Source organism: Bombus affinis, unplaced genomic scaffold, assembly GCF_024516045.1.
Source record: "Bombus affinis isolate iyBomAffi1 unplaced genomic scaffold, iyBomAffi1.2 ctg00000059.1, whole genome shotgun sequence".
Lineage (NCBI taxonomy): Eukaryota > Metazoa > Arthropoda > Insecta > Hymenoptera > Apidae > Bombus > Bombus affinis.
The window spans coordinates 40,864-64,758 of NW_026108820.1; the positions used below are offsets into that span (position 1 = coordinate 40,864).

Genomic DNA, 23,895 nt, shown 5'->3' on the forward strand with positions numbered 1-23,895 from the left:
TCCAAAACTGAGACCCAAGGACATAAACATACAAGAACCTAAACCCCAAAAACTCACCACACCAACAGTATCCTATGCGCAGGCAACGCAAGGAAACGCATACAACTCGAAAACACACAGTGTACACACAGAAAATAGAATTCCCTCCCCACCAAGCACGGACAACTTTACCAGACTCGAAAAACTTATCGAGAAGCAAACTGAGCAAATTAACAACTTGCTGTCACTACTCACACGCTTCATGGACAAATTCATAAGCACAGAAGCAAAATAAAACCAATGCGAATAGCTCTGTGGAACGCCAACGGTCTAGCTCAGCACAAAGCCGAACTAGAACTATTCTTAAAACAACATCAAATCGATGTGATGCTCATATCCGAAACCCACTTCACCGACAAAAACTACCTCAAAATACACGGCTACAACTTCTACCACACCCAACACCCCAGCGGAAAGGCTCACGGCGGCACCGGAATCATAATCAAGTCAAACATCAAGCACTACGAACTTCAACCATTCCAGAAAGACTACCTCCAAGCAACAAACGTAGCAATAGAAGACTGTCATGGTACAATCACCACCTCAGCTGTATACTGCCCTCCCAGACACTCCATCGCCAAAGAAGACTTTGACCACTTCCTGGACACCCTGGCCAGCAAATTCATAGCCGGAGGAGACTACAACGCTAAACACACCCAATGGGGCAGCAGACTGGTTACAGTAAGAGGCAAAAACCTCCTCAACAGCATATTAACCAACAACCTCAACTACCTTACCACGTACGAACCCACACACTGGCCCACCGACACAAACAAAATACCCGATCTCCTTGATTTCTTCATAACTAAAAATATCTCGTCAAGACACGTCCAAATCAATTCCTCGGCTGATCTCTCCTCTGATCATTCCCCCGTGATAGTAACAGTCAGTTCAACTATCATCGAGAATACACCTAATGGCTCCATTCATAACCAACACACCAACTGGCAGCTCTTTAGAGAAGTCTTTACCCACACAACTTCAGCCTCAACCTCACTAAAAACCAATGATGAAATCGAAGCAGCCACGGAATACCTAAATGCGAGCATAATAAACGCTATCCGCGTCTCCACACCGGCAAAAACGTCCACCAGCAACCACGAATACCCCCAGTACATACTAAAAAAAATAGCAGAAAAACGTAGACTAAGAAGGATATGGCAGACCCATAGAACACCGGAGGACAAACGCAAACTAAACAACGCAACTAGAAAACTATCCAAAACCATAAAGAACTACAATAATGACCGTTTTCACAAATATCTCGCCAGCTTGTCCCCCACAGCCGACTCAAACTACTCACTATGGAAAGCCTCCAGGAAACTCACGCGCCCCCCACAAATAATACCTCCAATCCGCCGCCCGCAGGGTGGATGGGCGCGTAGCCCTATAGAAAAAGCCAACCTATTTGCCAAACATTTGACTGAAGTATTCCAACCCCATTCCTCCATAGCCGCAGCGGACGTCACCGAATACCTGCACACTCCCTTCCAAATGTCCCCTCCTATTCAACCTTTCACTTCTGCAGAGATCATAGAAGCAATCAGTCGCCTAAACCCCAAGAAAGCAGCAGGTCACGACCAAATAGGAAATAAAGCAATCAAGGAACTTCCCATAAAAGGGATTGCACTCATTGCATCAATCTTTAACGCCATCCTCCGCCTTGAACACTTTCCTAAGACGTGGAAAATCTCACTAATCACCCTCATCCCCAAACCCGGTAAACCAATATATGAAACCAGCTCCTATCGCCCAATCAGTCTCTTACCTACCCTGTCTAAACTATTCGAGAGGATGCTCACGAATCGTCTCCTTCCACTCCTAGAAGAATTGAAGACTCTCCCAGATCACCAATTCGGCTTCCGAAAACAACACTCAACAGTAGAGCAAATCCACCGCATAACCCACATAATCAGCCAAACCCTTGAAATGAAAAAATACTGCTCAGCCGTATTCCTAGACATCCAACAGGCATTCGATAAAGTATGGCATGAAGGGCTACTCTACAAGCTTAAAAAAATCCTACCCCACCCATACTACTCCATCTTAAAATCCTACCTAACCAACAGACAATTCATAGTTAAATGTCTAGGCGCCACTTCCGCAACATTCCCAATAAAATCCGGCATACCGCAAGGTAGTGTCCTCGGACCCCTACTATTCTCCATCTACACTGCCGACTTACCCATATCAAACGAGGTAACAATAGCAACATTTGCGGACGACACAGCACTATTAGCTACCCACGCAGACCCAGCAATTGCCTCATCCACTCTCCAGCGAAGTCTCGACTCCATGGAAAAGTTGTTCCAAAAATGGGGTTTTAAAATAAACGAAAAAAAATCCTCCCATGTAACCTTCACGCTCCGAAAACAAACCTGTCCCCAGGTCACCATTAACAACACAATAATCCCAAGCAAGGACTCCGTAAGATACCTGGGCATGACCCTGGACAGGAGGCTAACCTGGGAAAAACATATCTCCGAAAAAACAAAGCAACTAAAGGAAAAACTAAGAAAATTCTATTGGCTCACGGGCCGACGCTCCAAACTAAACATACAGAACAAAATAACCCTCTACAAGGCCGTAATAAAACCTGTCTGGACCTACGGAATCCAACTATGGGGAACAGCAAGTAACTCCACCATTGAAATACTCCAACGCTTCCAATCGAAAACGCTGAGATCCCTATTAAATGCACCCTGGTATGTTACCAACGAAACAATCCACCGCGACCTCAAGATACCTACAGTCAAAGATGAAATACACAAGTTCAGAAGCAGATATAGCACAAGAGTCAACAACCACCACAACCCACTAGTCACCCAACTACTGGACACGACGGACCAGATCCGCAGACTAAAAAGAAAATACCCACTAGATTAAACCATTTGTCCTACTAGAATCAACAATATAAAACTATTATAATCCATGTCATTGTATCACGCCAAACTAAGTTACTGAAAATTCTCAACGAGAATTGATTGTAAATATTCTAATAAATAAATAAAAAAAAAAAAAATATGTATATAGAATATGATATAATATATATATCACATACATATTTATATATTATATATATTTATATATATTATATATGTTTATATATAAGCGATAATATAAACATATCGTACGTGTAAACTTAGTACATATAGATCTGAATGGGGACTCTGAACTTCCTACTTTTGTTATCCGTCCAATGATATCGTTCAACAAGGATTCGTCGCTGAAAACGATAGATAAGGCGGAAGAACTGACGGGCAGCAATCACTTCGGACTTCGGTCAAACGAAGGGAACGGAAATCCTCACGAAATCGTACAAAAGCCTGTGTTCCGATTTGATTTAATTCGATGTGTTACCATCATACTGCCTTCATTACTGACTTTTAGAATATTGACGAATCCTCGCGAACAACTCTTTGCAAGAAATGTACATCTAAATACGTTTGTGTACACAAAGGACAACGAAACGAACGACATGTTATGTATAAATAAGACTGCGCTCGAACGGGAATCCACAGATCGTGACAGGATTCAGAAGTTGAAACGTGAAATGATCGCGAGAAAGGTGTCTGAGAGCACACAGGTACAATGTCCAGTATTCAAATAATTATACGTAAACTTTATTTCGTCAGATTTTTCATATTGTGTTAATGGTAAGTATGTATAAATATATACACGTATATGTATAATTCTTACGTGCCAGTTTCGTTTACGTTGTTACGTTATGCGCTGTAATCGGATAAATGATTAGTCCTTACACCTAAGGAAAGGAGATTCGGCGAACGCAAGAAGAATAAATAGGGTGAGAAAATAGAAGGAAAACACGCGTTGCGTTCGTTGCATACTTTAGTCCCATTTTAAGTTAAGACAGTGAAAACCTAGGAGTCCTTGAAAGCCAGAAGGTCGCACTGTACTTTGGTTCTTCCTTTTTCTTTATTTTTCTGCCATCCGATGGAACTAAAATATAAGTCCTCGTCTAATTGAAAATCCGTACAACTTGTCGACAGGTCGAGACAAGGGTACATACGCGTTTGAATGCTATATCTTGTTAATGAAATTCTATGTACAAATATCGTGTAAAATATACGAATGATACGTAAGAAGAGGCTAAGTTTCGAAAAAAGTTAGAAAGAGACCATATATCGTGCACGTGGTGAGAAACGAATAATTTTAAATAAATATACAAACATTAAAATCGAACGATTGTTCGAAGCGAAGTTGCTGAACAGACGAGTAGTAGCAAGTGAGAGCAAGTAAAGTGGCAAATATAACAGAGTTAACAGAAAAACTTTAGTTGTTCACATTGTGAGTATTGAAATATGTACTTTATTAAGGGATACACGCGCAATGTGACAAAGAATTCAAAGTGTTTCGATGTATACGGATAAGAAGATTCGTCTCTGTTCGGAAGATAAGATAAAAATAATTCGTTTCCTTCTTAGTAACTCTTTCGCGATTATATAAATACTATCGATAAGAAATACTTCTTAAGAAGGATTTTGGTCTTTCGATACTGTATTTTCGAGCTATCGCGGGGAGACGCGGTCGTTAGAATACGCGTCAACGGGAGTCGTAAATTCCCGTTACGATTAGAATGATCGACACCACGAATAGTTCGATCCCCGTATTTCGATTAAGATAATAGGGGTGATTCAGGTATGATAACACTGTGGCTCACAGAGTTAAAATATATATTTTCAACACTTAGTATACACGATTGAATAGACATAAACACTTAATAACTTATCACGCTGCACGGTATTAGACTTAATGTTAGAAGTTCGGCGTTAGATCTTTGACTAACTTGGCGCTCTAACGTTGAGACGGAAGAAAGTTCAATGTGGGTGTTCCCTTTTGCATGACGAACGCGGATTCGTTGTTTACACGTTTCGTTAAGAAAGTGAGGGTAATAATCCGCGATGTCGATTGGTTTTGCCCTACGCGGATGCTTGAAGGGATGGGGAGAATGTCTCCTACCATCGTGGTTGATAGATGACCTTGTTCATGGGGAAACCTGATTGTTTTCTTGGCTAGCTATTCGCTTTCTCCGTAATTCTTAGGAGCACGTAATAAACCCAAGGACCTTTCTAAAAAACCAGCTGAAAACACTTCTGGAATTAGAAAGTCTTTTTTGGCAAACAGATGTGCTTAGACCATGTGTGCGAACAATTTTTTTTTTTTTTTTATTTAGTAGAATATTTACAATCAATTCTCGTTGAGAATTTTCAGTAACTTAGTTTGGCGTGATACAATGACATGGATTATAATAGTTTTATATTGTTGATTTTAGTAGGACTAATGGTTTAATCTAGTGGGTATTTTCTTTTTAGTCTGCGGATCTGGTCCGTCGTGTCCAGTAGTTGGGTGACTAGTGGGTTGTGGTGGTTGTTGACTCTTGTGCTATATCTGCTTCTGAACTTGTGTATTTCATCTTTGACTGTAGGTATCTTGAGGTCTCGGTGGATTGTTTCGTTCGTAACATACCAGGGTGCATTTAATAGGGATCTTAGCGTTTTCGATTGGAAGCGTTGGAGTATTTCAATGTTGGAGTTACTTGCTGTTCCCCATAGTTGGATTCCGTAGGTCCAGACAGGTTTTATTACGGCCTTGTAGAGGGTTATTTTGTTCTGTATGTTTAGTTTGGAGCGTCGGCCCGTGAGCCAATAGAATTTTCTTAGTTTTTCCTTTAGTTGCTTTGTTTTTTCGGAGATATGTTTTTCCCAAGTTAGCCTCCTGTCCAGGGTCATGCCCAGGTATCTTACGGAGTCCTTGCTTGGGATTATTGTGTTGTTAATGGTGACCTGGGGACAGGTTTGTTTTCGGAGCGTGAAGGTTACATGGGAGGATTTTTTTTCGTTTATTTTAAAACCCCATTTTTGGAACCACTTTTCCATGGAGTCGAGACTTCGCTGGAGAGTGGATGAGGCAATTGCTGGGTCTGCGTGGGTAGCTAATAGTGCTGTGTCGTCGGCAAATGTTGCTATTGTTACCTCGTTTGATATGGGTAAGTCGGCAGTGTAGATGGAGAATAGTAGGGGTCCGAGGACACTACCTTGCGGTATGCCGGATTTTATTGGGAATGTTGCGGAAGTGGCGCCTAGACATTTAACTATGAATTGTCTGTTGGTTAGGTAGGATTTTAAGATGGAGTAGTATGGGTGGGGTAGGATTTTTTTAAGCTTGTAGAGTAGCCCTTCATGCCATACTTTATCGAATGCCTGTTGGATGTCTAGGAATACGGCTGAGCAGTATTTTTTCTTTTCAAGGGTTTGGCTGATTATGTGGGTTATGCGGTGGATTTGCTCTACTGTTGAGTGTTGTTTTCGGAAGCCGAATTGGTGATCTGGGAGAGTCTTCAATTCTTCTAAGAGTGGAAGGAGACGATTCGTGAGCATCCTCTCGAATAGTTTAGACAGGGTAGGTAAGAGACTGATTGGGCGATAGGAGCTGGTTTCATATATTGGTTTACCGGGTTTGGGGATGAGGGTGATTAGTGAGATTTTCCACGCCTTAGGAAAGTGTTCAAGGCGGAGGATGGCGTTAAAGATTGATGCGATGAGTGCAATCCCTTTTATGGGAAGTTCCTTGATTGCTTTATTTCCTATTTGGTCGTGACCTGCTGCTTTCTTGGGGTTTAGGCGACTGATTGCTTCTATGATCTCTGCAGAAGTGAAAGGTTGAATAGGAGGGGACATTTGGAAGGGAGTGTGCAGGTATTCGGTGACGTCCGCTGCGGCTATGGAGGAATGGGGTTGGAATACTTCAGTCAAATGTTTGGCAAATAGGTTGGCTTTTTCTATAGGGCTACGCGCCCATCCACCCTGCGGGCGGCGGATTGGAGGTATTATTTGTGGGGGGCGCGTGAGTTTCCTGGAGGCTTTCCATAGTGAGTAGTTTGAGTCGGCTGTGGGGGACAAGCTGGCGAGATATTTGTGAAAACGGTCATTATTGTAGTTCTTTATGGTTTTGGATAGTTTTCTAGTTGCGTTGTTTAGTTTGCGTTTGTCCTCCGGTGTTCTATGGGTCTGCCATATCCTTCTTAGTCTACGTTTTTCTGCTATTTTTTTTAGTATGTACTGGGGGTATTCGTGGTTGCTGGTGGACGTTTTTGCCGGTGTGGAGACGCGGATAGCGTTTATTATGCTCGCATTTAGGTATTCCGTGGCTGCTTCGATTTCATCATTGGTTTTTAGTGAGGTTGAGGCTGAAGTTGTGTGGGTAAAGACTTCTCTAAAGAGCTGCCAGTTGGTGTGTTCGTTATGAATGGAGCCATTAGGTGTATTCTCGATGATAGTTGAACTGACTGTTACTATCACGGGGGAATGATCAGAGGAGAGATCAGCCGAGGAATTGATTTGGACGTGTCTTGACGAGATATTTTTAGTTATGAAGAAATCAAGGAGATCGGGTATTTTGTTTGTGTCGGTGGGCCAGTGTGTGGGTTCGTACGTGGTAAGGTAGTTGAGGTTGTTGGTTAATATGCTGTTGAGGAGGTTTTTGCCTCTTACTGTAACCAGTCTGCTGCCCCATTGGGTGTGTTTAGCGTTGTAGTCTCCTCCGGCTATGAATTTGCTGCCCAGGGTGTCCAGGAAGTGGTCAAAGTCTTCTTTGGCGATGGAGTGTCTGGGAGGGCAGTATACAGCTGAGGTGGTGATTGTACCATGACAGTCTTCTATTGCTACGTTTGTTGCTTGGAGGTAGTCTTTCTGGAATGGTTGAAGTTCGTAGTGCTTGATGTTTGACTTGATTATGATTCCGGTGCCGCCGTGAGCCTTTCCGCTGGGGTGTTGGGTGTGGTAGAAGTTGTAGCCGTGTATTTTGAGGTAGTTTTTGTCGGTGAAGTGGGTTTCGGATATGAGCATCACATCGATTTGCTGTTGTTTTAAGAATAGTTCTAGTTCGGCTTTGTGCTGAGCTAGACCGTTGGCGTTCCACAGAGCTATTCGCATTGGTTTTATTTTGCTTCTGTGCTTATGAATTTGTCCATGAAGCGTGTGAGTAGTGACAGCAAGTTGTTAATTTGCTCAGTTTGCTTCTCGATAAGTTTTTCGAGTCTGGTAAAGTTGTCAGTGCTTGGTGGGGTGGGAATTCTATTTTCTGTGTGTACACTGTGTGTTTTCGAGTTGTATGCGTTTCCTTGCGTTGCCTGCGCATAGGATACTGTTGGTGTGGTGAGTTTTTGGGGTTTAGGTTCTTGTATGTTTATGTCCTTGGGTCTCAGTTTTGGATACTTTATATTATGTAGCGATTTGTAGGCTGAGCATCCTTTGTAGTTCGCAGGATGCTCTCCTTGACAGTGGATACACTTGGCGGGGGTTTCCGGGGATTTAGTGCATTGGTCAGTGGGGTGATTACCTGCACATTTTACGCACCGGAAGTTGTGATTGCAGTATTTCTGCGTGTGGCCGTACCTTTGGCACCTCTTGCATTGTATTATTTCTTTCTTTACAAGAGGTGGCTCGAACTTAACTATGGAGTTCATCAGCCGATTGATATTGTAGATTTCTTTATTGTTTGTTTTTTGTTTTAGGTCTATAAAAAATAAGGATAGTGGGTTTTTTGTGATTCTATGCCTAATGTTACTGATGTTAGTTACTTCGTGGCCGTGATTTGACAGTTCGCATTTTAGTTCGTCTAGATCGACTGAGTGATGGATATTGCGTAGCACCACTCGAAATGGTCTTTCTTGTTTGAGCTGGTATGTGTGGAATTTGGCGTTTAACGTTTTTAATAGCTTGGTTAACTTTCTATAGGCGTCTGGGTGGGACGGCAGTATTTTCACTTGGTTGTTGTTAATCTTTAGCTTGTAGTCTTCTTTGCTGATGTCTTTTTCGATAGTTTTAATCATTGACTGTATGTCGATTACGTCGTTAATGAATATCGGTGGGGGAGGGGGAATTCTTTGAGTATGGAGATTATTTACCTCTTCGGTTGTAATCATGGAGTCTTCCGTGGACTCCAGAATTGAGAATCTATTGTAGGTAGTCACTTGGCTGGCTGATGGTTTGGTTTGAATCTTGTTTACATTTGTCTTGGTCGGTTCGAGCTTTCGTTTTTTCGTGTGGTGGTCATTTACCAGGATAGTTGCGTTGCCCTCTTGCCACGGGGGAGGAAACATGGCGGTGTTATAATTTTGCTCCGGGGAGCCTGTTGGAAATGATAGAGCCATCATCGAGCTAGTTAGTTCAGTGTGAAAGAACTAGTCGAGAGGCTGTTAACCCCTGGCTAGGTTAGTTGGATTTGCTTTCGTCAGCTGGGCGTCACGTGGAGTTTTGTGAACTTCACAGGGCACTGGACACACGTCTGCACGTCTCGGCACTCAGCAGCAACTGGATGGTACTTGCTATTTTGTGGACTTTGCCGGGCACGTCTGCACGCCTCGGCGCTCACGAACGAACTTGTGTGTGCGAACAATGCGGCTAGAATTGCAACTTTATGGTGGGTACTTGGGCCTATGGAGTGTTCGAAGGACGACACGTAGACCGTTGGTTGGCAAGCCGCGCGGGATGGCGTGCAGATGTGTTGCGCGGCAGAACAGATACACGTATGTACATATATAACCTGAGCTGAGAGAAAAATAAAAATGGAATGTATTTTTAAAACTTCTTTTTTAATAATAATATAACAATATTCGGTTAAATATTCATGAACATCAACATACAGTATTCTTATCTACGTTACAAATACGTTATCTCTTATCTACGTTAAGAGAAAAACGAAGTCTTTTTTACGTCCAAGAGTACAAAACTGTAGCAAAAACCTAAATTCACTTTCCCCTCTCCGAGTGGATATCGTGAGGCTAACTTTCACACATCTAAACCGAACATATATATTTTACAAAACGCGTTTACAAAATGAATAGCGAACACGGGGGCAAACAAGACGTTAACTAAAGTTTTTCCGAAGTCACTCTGCGAACGGTCTTTACACCAGGGGATACAAAAAGGTATCTGAATGGCGACGGTGACAGTATCTTTTCATTCCATTTCCGTTTGTCTCGTTTAGCGAGAACGACGTGAATCCCACCGACAAAAATAAATAAAGGAAAGCGCATTATATTAAATATTGTACATTTATCGTGACCGATGCAGTGTTGGATCAGGATTCGAGGGGCTGTATCGAGAGAAAATTCTCATTGTCCCTCTCGAGACTTTTTTCCTTAGGAAAAGAAAAAGAGACTGGGATGAAGAACGGTGTGAGTTCTTTCTTTTTTTACCTGGGAGGAGCGAGGGGGATAAATGTTACACTTGCGTCTCATTAATCTTTAATCAGATAATCAATTCACTAGTTACGAAATGTCATAATAAAAAGTAGTACTCTATAGTTGGTATTTCAATAATAATAGCGTAATAATAATAATTATATTCCATAGTTTTGTTTGCAATTATCGTCTATCGAATAATTAATTAATTAATTAATTAATTAATTAACGTTTACTCCATCATGATATAACCGCGACCTATATTGTGTTTGATAATATAAAAAGAAAAACAAATCGTATAATACATATATAGTATATGTATTATATATATATAATACATATAGTATATATATATAATATATGTAATACATATATAGTATATATAGTACATATATAATATATATATAGTGTTGTATCGTTCACTTTTCGTTACAATAATAAATTGTCCACGAATGCTGACGTGCCAACAAATCCGACGTGCAAACCGCTTCCGTTTCATTCGTTTCTTTCTTTTTATTTTTTATCATCTACGGAAGTAATCTTTCGCGAATCTACAATCCATCTCTTTCTCGATGTTCGAACACACTAAGACCCATTTTTACACTCGCAATTATGTGCTCGAACTATCTTCAGAAAGAGAAAACTCATTTTTCTTTATATCTGTTGCACACACACACACACCCATCACATATCGTATTTTTACGATTCGTTCGCAAATGAACGCCGATTCTTAGCAATTGTGTCATCTTCGTTAGTAATTAATTATTAATAAAATCAAACGATAAAATGACTCGTGTAGATCGCGATCGTCGGATTGGTACACAATAGCGTTCGATTGTTCGCTCTTAAAGAGTTTACTACCAAAAAAGGTATACCACTTTCAGATTTACAACACTGCCCTAAACACAGCCATACTAAGCCAAATACTTTTGGGTCTTCGTCGTTACGTTTATTCTTTTTACTAGTAAAATCGTTTACTTAAATCTACAGTCGATAACCATCCGCATTTCGTAGATTGTTATTTTTTGTTCTTTGTATTACTCTGTTTCTTATCGTTTTCATCTCACTTTTAGAAATTTCAGACGCACGACAAGATTTGTTTCTCAACCGATTTATAGTTGACCCGCTCGATTTAACTGCTATCACATAATTCTACATAATTATCTTTTTTTCTCTTTCTTTTTGTCCTTTTATATGACGATCTTGGAAAGACGAATCTACGACGTTCTTTCTATAAAACTAGTCCGAGGGACGAAGGACGTAGAGAAAAACCGGTGGATGGAGGAAAGAAAGGGCGAGAAAGAGAATACATAACAAAAGGAATGTTTCGGAATCGATTGACGATTCACATTAACCGATTTATAAAAGAATTTAAAATAGTCTAAAAATAACAAAAAGCGATCTTTCGAATTTGGAACTTAATTGAGTGAAAGAAAACCGGTTATCTTAAACGAACCATTCTCGTTAAACTTACCCCCGTCCAACCCCGCGATTAAAATTTTCAAGGCAAAAAACATTCGCCAATCGTTCGTTAGATTCTTTCTTTATTTTTATAAAAAAAAAAGAAAAATGCTTTTTGCCTTCTTTTATAACGAATTCAAAGGGTACCGATGTATATAAGACAAATGGAAATGTACGATGTTATATGTATATAGATATATCTGATGATAAATGTATCAGAATGAGTCAAATACATTTTTCAAGAGGTAACGTGTCTCTCAAACGGGTCATGATTTCTCTGGCTTTTTGTTTCGAATCGGACCGCGCTTTCGTCGACGGAAACGCCACGTTTAAATATGAATCTTACACCGGTTGCATGTGCCATTAATGATTCTGATTATGATTAAATCGGTTATAGCTTGGTTACATGGTGGCTACATTGTACATCGTGTATTTAAAAAATATCCGACGAAACGGACTTCAGAAGTACACCTTCACGCATCATTCGTTACCAACTAGTCATTTAAATAGGTATCGAAGAAAAAAGAGAGAGGAAAAGTTACACTTACAGTTTACTATGATACAGCACTGGCATAGTCACATACTTCGGTATGTATGTGTACTTGTATCTGTATTTGTATTTCCTTTTCTCGGGTTTATCGTGCACAGAGATATCCTATTATAATTATAACGCGTGTGTGTGGATCCCTTTCTCGCTTTTTTCCCGAATATTAACACTATACTTATATGTTTTGAATTTTTCTTTCGTGATAATATTAATAGTAATAATGGTAATAATAAGAAGAAGAATAATAATAAAAATAATATTATTAATAATAATAGTAGTAGTAGTAGAGTAATAATAGTAATTATAATAATTAAGAATCAATAAGAATTATATATAATAGCAATAATAATAATAATAATAAATTCATAATAGACAGGGAAATTAATAATAATCGTTATTATTATCGTAATAATAGTATAGTATGTACAGAACGATTTTCATGCGAGGGTCCTTTTCGATTACGCTTCGTAGCTACATATTTTGATTGAACTGTACATGTTGGACCCTCGGTTTGAAAAACTTTTGTTGTCAAAATTAACACGATTTATAAATCCTCCCATTAGTAAGCTTGTGAATTTCTACTTTTTGGTTGCGACACCGTTAATCCGCGTTGTCTCGCCTGTCCTGTTATTAGGTTTCTTTCCCATAGGACAATTTAGCAGATTACTTTGAAGGTTAATTTCAGAATGATCCATAAAATTTAATGGTGCTAAGGTTTCGGCACAACCTTCGGCAACCGTTGCGATCTCTTAATAACAAATTAACCTAAGTTGACATTACTTAACTTTCCACTAAATTCTTTTCTCCCTTCCTTACATACAATGTTGTTGATTTCTTTTTCAATATCTTTCCATTTTCATACAGTTCGTTTTTTTTTTCTTGTTATATACTTTGCATCTTGTCACGATAATAATAATAGTGGTATATAATAACTGCATATAATCGCTACGCTAATAATATTTGAACTATTAATTATTAATTAACGTTAAGTATACACAACACATTTGTACGATTTCACTCAGCCTGCACGAGCAGCAGCGAGGGAAGGTGATATAGATGAAAAAGTCATGTGTAAGGGGAATAAAAGTTTGGGCAGAGACATAGTGTGTGTTTCTTTTGTATATGTATGTGTATTAGGGGATAAAGTATTAATAGTCTCTCTTGATTTCATGTGTGTATAGTTTCAAATTAATTGTTTCTCGTCGTTCCACTGGTTCGCAATTGGGGAGCCGAGGTTGAGATACGAGAATACAATAACGTAAGTTCAAGTGTCCATTGAGCCAGCTGTAGAATCTTCGCGGAGCATCTAAGTAGCACCACAACACGCTGTATCGCTCCTGCACCTTAACTCGGAGATAGAAAAAGGAAACGCGTCATCCGGGATTAATTTGGTCGCACCAGTGGTACTCTGACCCGTCTCTGAACATCAGCACTTGGTCAGTGTACCGGACGTAAGTAGTTGTACCTGATCTCCACGAAGCTAGGAACGCAGAACGGATGGAAGTTACTCTCTCTGTTCTCATGACAGAGAGGTGGAACAGCGACCGTTCTTTCTAAACGGTTGACATACGATGCAAGATCATCGTTCGCCCACTAACATAGTCACTCGTGTTAACCGACTTCACTAATAGTCACTACAATCCTTCGACAAATTTTGAAAGTTGATCTTGTGGCGTCATGGGCGTCACTTCACTCGAGTCTGTGCCACTAGTGGGTGGTGGAGCTGGAGATGGATGATGTGGCATGGTACCCGGGTGACCAGTCGGTGCACCAGTTCCACCACTCAGCTGCGAAAGCATCATTTCACTTGGCCCACCGAGTTCATGAGCCGGTGAATGTGTTGGTGTACCATGAGGTGGATGATGATGAGGCGATGGCACCGGCCCTGATCGAGGAGAAGGAACTGGCTGATTACGTGGAGAAGGAACCGGTCGTGGGGAAGGATTTGGTTGAGGAGAACGAATTGGCGGTGGAGATCGAACGGACTGCATTAATTGTTGCTGTACAGAAATCCCTGGAGGCCCCATCACACCTTGCGGAGAAGGTACCGGAGGTGGTGTTGGTTTTAAGCCAGGTTGACCGTATCCTTGTTCGCTAAAGCCACCATAACCTGGAGAAGAATACGCGGAATCGTGGCAAGCGTTAGACCACGAACCAAGCGGCTCGACGAATCTCGTTTTCTCCAGAATTAAATAATTCTTACCGAGAAGGGGCGGCCTTATAGGTCGCTGTTGACCGTAAGGCGGTGCTGGTGGTTGTGTAAATTGTTGTTGTTGTTGTTGCTGCTGCTGTTGCTGCTGCTGCGGGTGTTGTTGCTGCTGTGACGGGTGCTGGTGCCTTTGCAATACTAGCATTTGCTGTTTATACCATTGTGGTGGTTGCTGTTGAACAGGTTGCTGCTGTTGCTGCTGTTGTTGCTGCTGTTGATTTAGCATTGCCTGTATTTGCATTCTGCCTTGCTGTTGTTGTTGTTGTTGGTGGTGGTGGTGGTGGTGCTGCTGCTGCTGCTGAGACATTATATGCTGCAGAGCAGGTTGTTGCTGCGGCTGATTAGGACCCAAAGGTCCGCCCACTCCTCCACCGTATTGACCACTTTGTTGTTGATTTAGAGCGAGTGCCTATTAATTTAAAAAATTATATGGTAATAGAAATTATTAAAATCGAAAATGTCAGCAGACAAATAATATAGAAGAAATTAATCGTCATACCCGTTGTTTGATAAAAGCAGCCATAATCGGTGGATTGCTTTTGAGTATTTGAAGTATTTGGTTTTGTTGTTCAGGAGTATGGGGATTCTTTAGAGTTTGCATAAGTTGCTGCAATACATGCTTGTGCATGTTGCTTTGAGTTTGAGGACCAACTTGATTAACCGGACCACCGAGAACTCCAGCTTGCCTAGGCATCTGTCCTCCCATAGCTATTGCTGGCAGCCCTTGATGTTGTTGCTGCTGTTGCATTAACTGTTGCGGCGTTTGCTGTCTCAAACCAGGATTCTGTTGCATCAGTGCACTTGGCTGATACCTACTGTAAATAAAGGTGTAGCTTTAATACCTCTTTTTATATACATATATGTGTACGGTATTTTAATTATTATATTCAATAACTCACCTTGCTGTCCATTGATCCATTGGAATAAGATGTGTACCGCCAGGATTTGGCATTTGTACAGGCATTGGACGTTGCATAGGAGGTGGTGGCATTACGCCACCTGTTTGTCCTCCTACGCCAACTCCAGCACCAACTCCACCACCTGGCGTTACTTTACCATAACCATGCGGTACTTGTTGCCGTGCAGCTTCTTCTTGTACTTGCTTAACAACTTGGAGAACGTGAGCAGGTGGCGTTTGAGTTTCAGGTTTCAATCCTATTCCAGGTTGATGTGGCGAAGGTAAATTGGTAGGACTGACACCTGGTTTCATAGCAACACCTGTGGTCATAGTAACATTTGAACTCTGTTGTCCGGATTGCATCGCTCCCACTGGACCTGTGGGTCTGCTATTCATTGCAGCCATTCGTCTCCTGAAACACATTAAAAAGAAAGATATACACCTAACTTATATACATAGGATATACATACACCTAGTTATCTTTGGAAATTATTATTCTAACGTTGCTGCTGTTGTTATTATTATTATTATTATTATTATTATTATTATTATTATTATTATTATTATTATTATTATTATTACTATTACTACTAATACTACTATTACTACTACTACTACTACTACTACTACTACTACTACTGCTACTGCTACTACTACTACTACTACTACTACTACCACTACCACTACTACTGACGTATTTACCTTAACAACTGCGCTTGCTGTAGCCGCTGTTGAAGCTGTTGTTGTTTCAGCTTATGTTTGATGTTCGAACAGAATGGAACAAGACATTTAGTCTCTTGGCAGTGTTTAGCATGATAACAGCACAACGCTATTAATTGTTTACAGATTGGACAGCCACCGTTCGTTTTTCGTTTGCAAACTTTAGTATGCGTTACTACTCTCTTCATCTTTTGACAACTTGTTAAACGACAGTTAGCATCTCTACATTGGCACGCGTGCACCAACGATTGAATACATCTTTGAATTGAAAGTTTACGCGCCTCCTATTATAAAATAAAAATATTTATTATAAATATTCATAGCAAAATTATTAATATATTCAGTTAATAAAAATATATTTTTACCTGTGGATTAGCTTGTTTAGCATCGGCCGGCGATGAACCATCATCCAAATCTAAACCAAGTTTTTCCATATGATGAGGATGACCGTCTTTTTCTTTACAGCTTATACACAGATCAAAATCCTAGCATAATAAATAATAACATTAGATTGTTTGAAAATTGGATGATACATGTTTACAGATGATTGTTTTAATACTTACATCACAAACCGTACAATGATATCTTGTTTCTACATGGCTCTTACAATTATTGCAAGTATAGACAAACTTGTCTTGACCTTGATTGTGCAATTCGTATAGCATAGACATAGAACTAAATTTCGCGCGCCTTAAGGAAAAGAATTCATAATGTCTTTCTCTAGCCATTGTAAGGAAAGCATCGCGGCCATCCATAAGGTCACAATTAATAACTGGATCAGGATCTTGAATAGGCTAAAACGTGCATTATTTTCAAACGTAAGAATACGATTCGATTATTAAAAAAAATAATAAATATAAATTAATCCTAAATACTTACTGCTAATATTACATCCCATTATATTATATATGGCCCTGGGCCCATAACCTGTTGAGAAGAGAGAAAAACGTGTGGATAAAGTGTAAGATACAAAGTATATATTTGACTTAATAATGAAATACAGGAATACAATTTGAGCTGGTCCAGATCCGCACGCTAGCAGTGTTACTTTATGACTGAGAACCCCGAAGCCAACGTCGCCTGTCTACCGTATTGGGTCTGCCTCCCTGCTATTCCTTTGTCTATATGCTGTCGATGGCTTCAGCGCTTGAGAAAGCTAAAAAGACCAGATGTGGAGTTTTCCTAGAAGTGGTGATCACTTCAACAAAAATAAACGAAAGATCCTTACCTCCCTCGCTCTTAGGTATGCGATGTCGTCCATAATGTCCAACCGAAGATAGTGCGTATTTCTTCTACCGCTCGGTGGTGCGGACATTCTGGACGCTGGGTCTCGCCGAGTTGGTAATATTCTAGTCACGCCTCCAAAAGGAAAACAGGCGACTGATTCGCGACGGCGAAACAAAGTCGGTAGCTCTGCTTCCATCGTAACGACCGAATGTCCCGATCCTTCTCCGCCACGATCGCTCATTCGTCTCACCTGTCCACACAAACATCAAGATAGTTTCGATACGCGAGAACTGTCGTAGTGACGATCGAGCCTGGCGAAAGTCAAATTGACCAACTTCATCTTTGGACAATCTCACAATTTCGCAATTTCATCGTCCAAGTACACGATTGATTCTCACAAAACCTCTAGTTCCTTAGAGCTTAATGCCACGCTCATCTTTTCATTTTTATCGCATATTGTCTCACCACTTGCGATACTTGTAATTACTTTTCTCTACTTTTCAATTTTGGAGTTGGTCAATGTGATTTCCGAATGGCTCGATTGACTATGCGAGTCTTGGATAAAGATGACAATTAAACTATTCAGATTAGTCATGTTGCTTCGTCAAACGATTTGAATTCAAGCAATTCGAAACCATTTTGTCAATGTGAACCTATTATTTTACCAATGTGAATCTGTAATTTTGCTTGAAATATCCTTCCAAGTTTTTATGATGATTCAGATTGGTCAAGTTACCTGAATCAAGCAACTATTTTCAAGTTACTTGAAACTATTTTGTTAACGCGTACAGTTGCTTGAATCAAGCAACTATTTTTAAGTAACTCGAAACTATTTTGTCAGTGTGAAACTATATAGACACTAGTTAATTCCCATACACATGTATAATGTATAATGTATAAACAGAGCTATTTTTTCAGATCAGAAAGTACGATCAATCTTTTTCTTTAAATATATTATGCAAACGTTGAACAACGTTATGTTTTGTTAAGCTAACAGGATACACTAAAAATACATTATCACATACATTATCCGGTTCGTTCGTGAGTGCCGAGGCGTGCAGACGTGTGTCCAGTGCCCGGCAATGTTCACAAAACAGCACGTGACCATCCAGTTGCTGCTGAGTGCCGAGACGTGCAGACGTGTGTCCAGTGCCCTGTGAAGTTCACAAAATTCCACGTGACGCCCATCTGTCGAAAGCGAATCCAACTAACCTAGCCAGGGGTTAACAGCCTCTCGACTAGTTCTTTCACACTGAATTAACTAGCTCGATGATGGCTCTATCATTCCCAACAGGCTCCCCGGAGCTAAATTATAACACCGCCATTTTTCCTCCCCCGTGGCAAGAGGGCAACACATCTATCCTGGTAAACGACCATCACACGAAAAAACGAAAGCTCGAACCAACCAAGACAAATGTAAACAAGAGTCAAACTAAACCATCAGCCAGCCAGGTGACCACCTACAATAGATTTTCAATACTGGAATCCACGGAAGACTCCATGATTACAACCGAAAAGGTAAATAATCTCCATACTCAAAGAATTCCCCCTCCCCCACCGATATTCATTAACGACGTAATCGACATACAGTCAATGATTAAGACTATCGAAAAAGACATCAGCAAAGAGGACTACAAGTTAAAGATTAACAACAACCACGTGAAAATACTGCCGACCCACCCAGACGCCTATAGAAAGTTAACCAAGCTATTAAAAACGTTAAACGCTAAATTCCACACATACCAGCTCAAACAAGAAAGACCATTTCGAGTGGTGCTACGCAATATCCATCACTCAGTCGATCTAGACGAACTAAAATGCGAATTGTCAAATCACGGCCACGAAGTAACTAACATCAGTAACATTAGGCATAGAATCACAAAAAACCCACTATCCTTATTTTTTATAGACCTAAAACAAAAAACAAACAATAAAGAAATCTACAATATCAATCGGCTGATGAACTCCATAGTTAAGTTCGAGCCACCTCTTGTAAAGAAAGAAATAATACAATGCAAGAGGTGCCAAAGGTACGGCCACACGCAGAAATACTGCAATCACAACTTCCGGTGCGTAAAATGTGCAGGTAATCACCCCACTGACCAATGCACTAAATCCCCGGAAACCCCCGCCAAGTGTATCCACTGTCAAGGAGAGCATCCTGCGAACTACAAAGGATGCTCAGCCTACAAACACTACATAATATAGTGTATCCAAAACTGAGACCCAAGGACATAACCATACAAGAACCTAAACCCCAAAAACTCACTACACCAACAGTATCCTATGCGCAGGCAACGCAAGGAAACGTAAACAACTCGAAAACACACATTGTACACACAGAAAATAGAATTCCCACCCCACAAAACACAGACAACTTTACCAGACTCGAAAAACTTATCGAGAAGCAAACTGAGCAAATTAACAACTTGCTGTCACTACTCACACTCTTCATGGACAAATTCATACGCACAGAAGCAAAATAAAACCAATGCGAATAGCTCTGTGGAACGCCAACGGTCTAGCTCAGCACAAATTTGAACTAGAACTATTCTTAAAACAACAGCAAATCGATGTGATGCTCATATCCGAAACCCACTTCACCGACAAAAACTACCTCAAAATACACGGCTACAACTTCTACCACACCCAACACCCCAGCGGAAAGGCTCACGGCGGCACCGGAATCATAATCAGGTCAAACATCAAGCACTACGAACTTCAACCATTCCAGAAAGACTACCTCCAAGCAACAAACGTAGCAATAGAAGACTGTCATGGTACAATCACCACCTCAGCTGTATACTGCCTTCCCAGACACTCCATCGCCAAAGAAGACTTTGACCACTTCCTGGACACCCTGGCCAGCAAATTCATAGCCGGAGGAGACTACAACGCTAAACACACCCAATGGGGCAGCAGACTGGTTACAGTAAGAGGCAAAAACCTCCTCAACAGCATATTAACCAACAACCTCAACTACCTTACCACGTACGAACCCACACACTGGCCCACCGACACAAACAAAATACCCGATCTCCTTGATTTCTTCATAACTAAAAATATCTCGTCAAGACACGTCCAAATCAATTCCTCGGCTGATCTCTCCTCTGATCATTCCCCCGTGATAGTAACAGTCAGTTCAACTATCATCGAGAATACACCTAATGGCTCCATTCATAACCAACACACCAACTGGCAGCTCTTTAGAGAAGTCTTTACCCACACAACTTCAGCCTCAACCTCACTAAAAACCAATGATGAAATCGAAGCAGCCACGGAATACCTAAATGCGAGCATAATAAACGCTATCCGCGTCTCCACACCGGCAAAAACGTCCACCAGCAACCACGAATACCCCCAGTACATACTAAAAAAAATAGCAGAAAAACGTAGACTAAGAAGAGTATGGCAGACCCATAGAACACCGGAGGACAAACGCAAACTAAACAACGCAACTAGAAAACTATCCAAAACCATAAAAAACTACAATAATGACTGTTTTCACAAATATCTCGCCAGCTTGTCCCCCACAGCCGACTCCAACTACTCACTATGGAAGGCCTCCAGGAAACTCACGCGCCCCCCACAAATAATACCTCCAATCCGCCGCCCGCAAGGCGGATGGGCGCGTAGCCTTATAGAAAAAGCCAACCTATTTGCCAAACACTTGTCTGAAGTATTCAAACTCCATTCCTCCGTAGCTGCTGCAGACGTTACCGAATACCTGCACACTCCCTTCCAAATGTCCCCTCCTATTGAGCCCATCACTTCTGCAGAGATTATACAAGCAATCAGTCGGCCAAACCCCAAGAAAGCAGCAGGTCACGACCTAATAGGAAATAAAGCAATCAAGGAACTTCCCATAAAAGGGATTGCACTCGTCGCATCAATCTTTAACGCTATCCTCCGCCTTCAACACTTTTCCAAGGCTTGGAAAATCTCACTAATCACCCTCATCCCTAAACCCGGTAAACCAAAATATGAAACCACCTCCTATCGCCCAATCAGTCTTTTACCTACCCTGTCTAAACTATTCGAGAGAATGCTCAGGAATCGTCTCCTCCCACTCCTAGAAGAATTGAAAACACTCCCAGACCACCAAATCGGCTTCCGAAAACAACACTCAACAGTAGAGCAAATCCACTGCATAATCCACATGATCAGCCAAACCCTTGAAAAGAAAAAATACTGTTCAGCGGTATTCTTAGACATCCAACAGGCATTCGACAAAGTATGGCATGTGGGGCTACTCTACAAGATCAAAAAGATCCTACCCCATCCATACTACTCCATCTTAAAATCCTACCTAACCAACAGACAATTCATAGTTAAATGCCTAGGCGCCTCTTCCGTAACATTCCCAATAGAATCCGGCATACCCCAAGGTAGTGTCCTCGGACCCCTACTGTTCTCCATCTACACTGCCGACTTACCTATATCAAACGAGGTAACAATAGCAACATTTGCCGACGATACAGCACTATTAGCTACCCACGCAGACCCGACAATTGCCTCATCCACTCTCCAGCGAAGTCTCGACACCATGGAAAAGTGGTTCCAAAAATGGGGCTTCAAAATAAACGAAAAAAAATCCTCTCATGTAACCTTCACGCTCCGAAAACAAACCTGCCCCCAGGTCACCATTAACAACACAATAATCCCAAGCAAGGACTCCGTAAAATACCTGGGCATGACCCTGGACAGGAGGCTAACTTGGAAAAAACATATCTCAGAGAAATCAAAGCAATTAAAGGAAAAACTAAGAAAATTCTATTGGCTCACGGGCCGACGCTCCAAACTAAACATACAGAACAAAATAACCCTCTACAAGGCCGTAATAAAACCTGTCTGGACCTACGGAATCCAACTATGGGGAACAGCAAGTAATTCCAACATTGAAATACTCCAACGCTTCCAATCGAAAACGCTGAGATCCCTATTAAATGCACCCTGGTATGTTACCAACGAAACAATCCACCGCGACCTCAAGATACCTACAGTCAAAGATGAAATACACAAGTTCAGAAGCAGATATAACACAAGAGTCAACAACCACCACAACCCACTAGTCACCCAACTACTGGACACGACGGACCAGATCCGCAGACTAAAAAGAAAATACCCTCTAGATTAAATCCTTAGTTTCTACTAGAACCAACAATATAAAACTATTATAATCCATGTCATTGTATCACGCCAAACTAAGTTACTGAAAATTCTCAACGAGAATTGATTGTAAATATTCTAATAAATAAAAAGAAAAAAAAACATACATTATCCATGCCACGCGGAGGCGACTCGTTCCTTCGCCCTTCCTCTTCCTCTTCGCCCGATGTGCTTTCCTCTATGACGATTTGAAGCTCGCCATAGTTTGCCGTCACATTCACATTCGGGCTTCTCATCTTGATTTAGGTAAATTCTCACTTGAACATAAATAAAACGTTTCTTCGTTGAAACCGTATCATAGTGGAGAACGATCGAACAGTACAAAAGAATGAATAAAAATAAGTCACATTTTTATTAATTTTCTTTTGTATCTAAAAACAAATCTGATAGATTCAAAGATACAAGATCTTTGAAAATATCGTATGGAATTTAATACTAATTTAGTGTGCAATTAAAAAATTACTATACTATTTTATTTCTCCTATATACATGTTGGAGATAAAAGGACATCGGGGCCTTTCTTTTGGAATTTTTGGGAAGACCCCCAATACTTTAGTCTAGACTTTTTATTATAGCTGCACTTAAATAATAAAACTCAGAAGTAGTTGTTTATGATTTAATCCGACTATGTTTACCCGAGATTTATGACAGTAGGCTTGGGCTCGAAGTGACACAACTGGTCGCTAAACGTAGCCACGGTCATGGCATGGACGTTTTTACCTAACAAAGCTATGGAGTAATTGTATAGATCTCCTTAAAAATATAGTTGACCCGAGGGGTACAGAGACGAGTATATAAGTGCAGTTCCATTTGGACTGAGGGAGTTCTACTTATACTGTAGACAAGTAAGTTGAGTTCTACTTATATCGTAGACAAGTAAGTTGAGTTACACTTGAATTGTGGACAAGTAAGCTCAGTACGACTTAGACTTTGGAAGAAGACGTATTTGTTATCCCTTTGACCGTGGATTCGTTATTGAACCTAAGATCATTGTCATTGGCATCTCGAGTATCTAATTGCCACGGTTACTTGTCAAACTCTGTACCATATCGGTACTGTAATCATATCGGTACCAGTAAATATCATGCATATCGTATAACAACAATGGTTAATCTAAATGAAGATTCGTTACACGCCCCTAATCCCAATGAGAACTCGAGATATATGTATTTTTTTTTTCTTTTTGCTTAAAAGATTTCCTGTTTATTGTCACATTAGAATGTCAGATTCTTTTGGCACACGAAGGCTTCGTAAATATCAGAAGGAATATAACGTGGAAAAATGTTGTTTTATTTTTAAAGTTCTACGCTTCGCTACTTTTTTCCTAGTACGTTCGTTTTAGCAATAACACTGACTTTTTCGCCCGTTAAAAACGGATTACGCAGACGCGCTCACGCAGCACGTGCCCAGAACGAATGTTG

At 40.7% G+C, this 23,895-nt stretch overlaps 2 protein-coding genes across 2 annotated transcripts; both read right to left on the minus strand.

The window, feature by feature from the left end:
* Positions 1-12,622: 12,622 nt before the first annotated feature.
* Positions 12,623-16,821, minus strand: LOC126926777 (CREB-binding protein-like). Its single transcript, XM_050743116.1, has 7 exons — positions 16,642-16,821; positions 16,444-16,563; positions 16,061-16,362; positions 15,360-15,770; positions 14,960-15,272; positions 14,455-14,869; positions 12,623-14,361 (listed from the first exon to the last, which is right to left on the minus strand). The coding sequence occupies exons 1-7, from the start codon at positions 16,804-16,806 to the stop codon at positions 13,886-13,888; spliced, it is 2,202 nt and encodes a 733-aa protein (XP_050599073.1). The 5' UTR covers positions 16,807-16,821; the 3' UTR covers positions 12,623-13,885.
* A 212-nt stretch (positions 16,822-17,033) lies between these two features.
* LOC126926823 (uncharacterized) lies at positions 17,034-23,584 on the minus strand. The gene is made up of 3 exons (XM_050743212.1): positions 22,582-23,584; positions 17,307-17,555; positions 17,034-17,234 (listed from the first exon to the last, which is right to left on the minus strand). Exons 1-3 carry the CDS (start codon positions 22,708-22,710, stop codon positions 17,163-17,165), a joined length of 450 nt encoding a protein of 149 aa, XP_050599169.1. The 5' UTR covers positions 22,711-23,584; the 3' UTR covers positions 17,034-17,162.
* Positions 23,585-23,895: the final 311 nt, after the last annotated feature.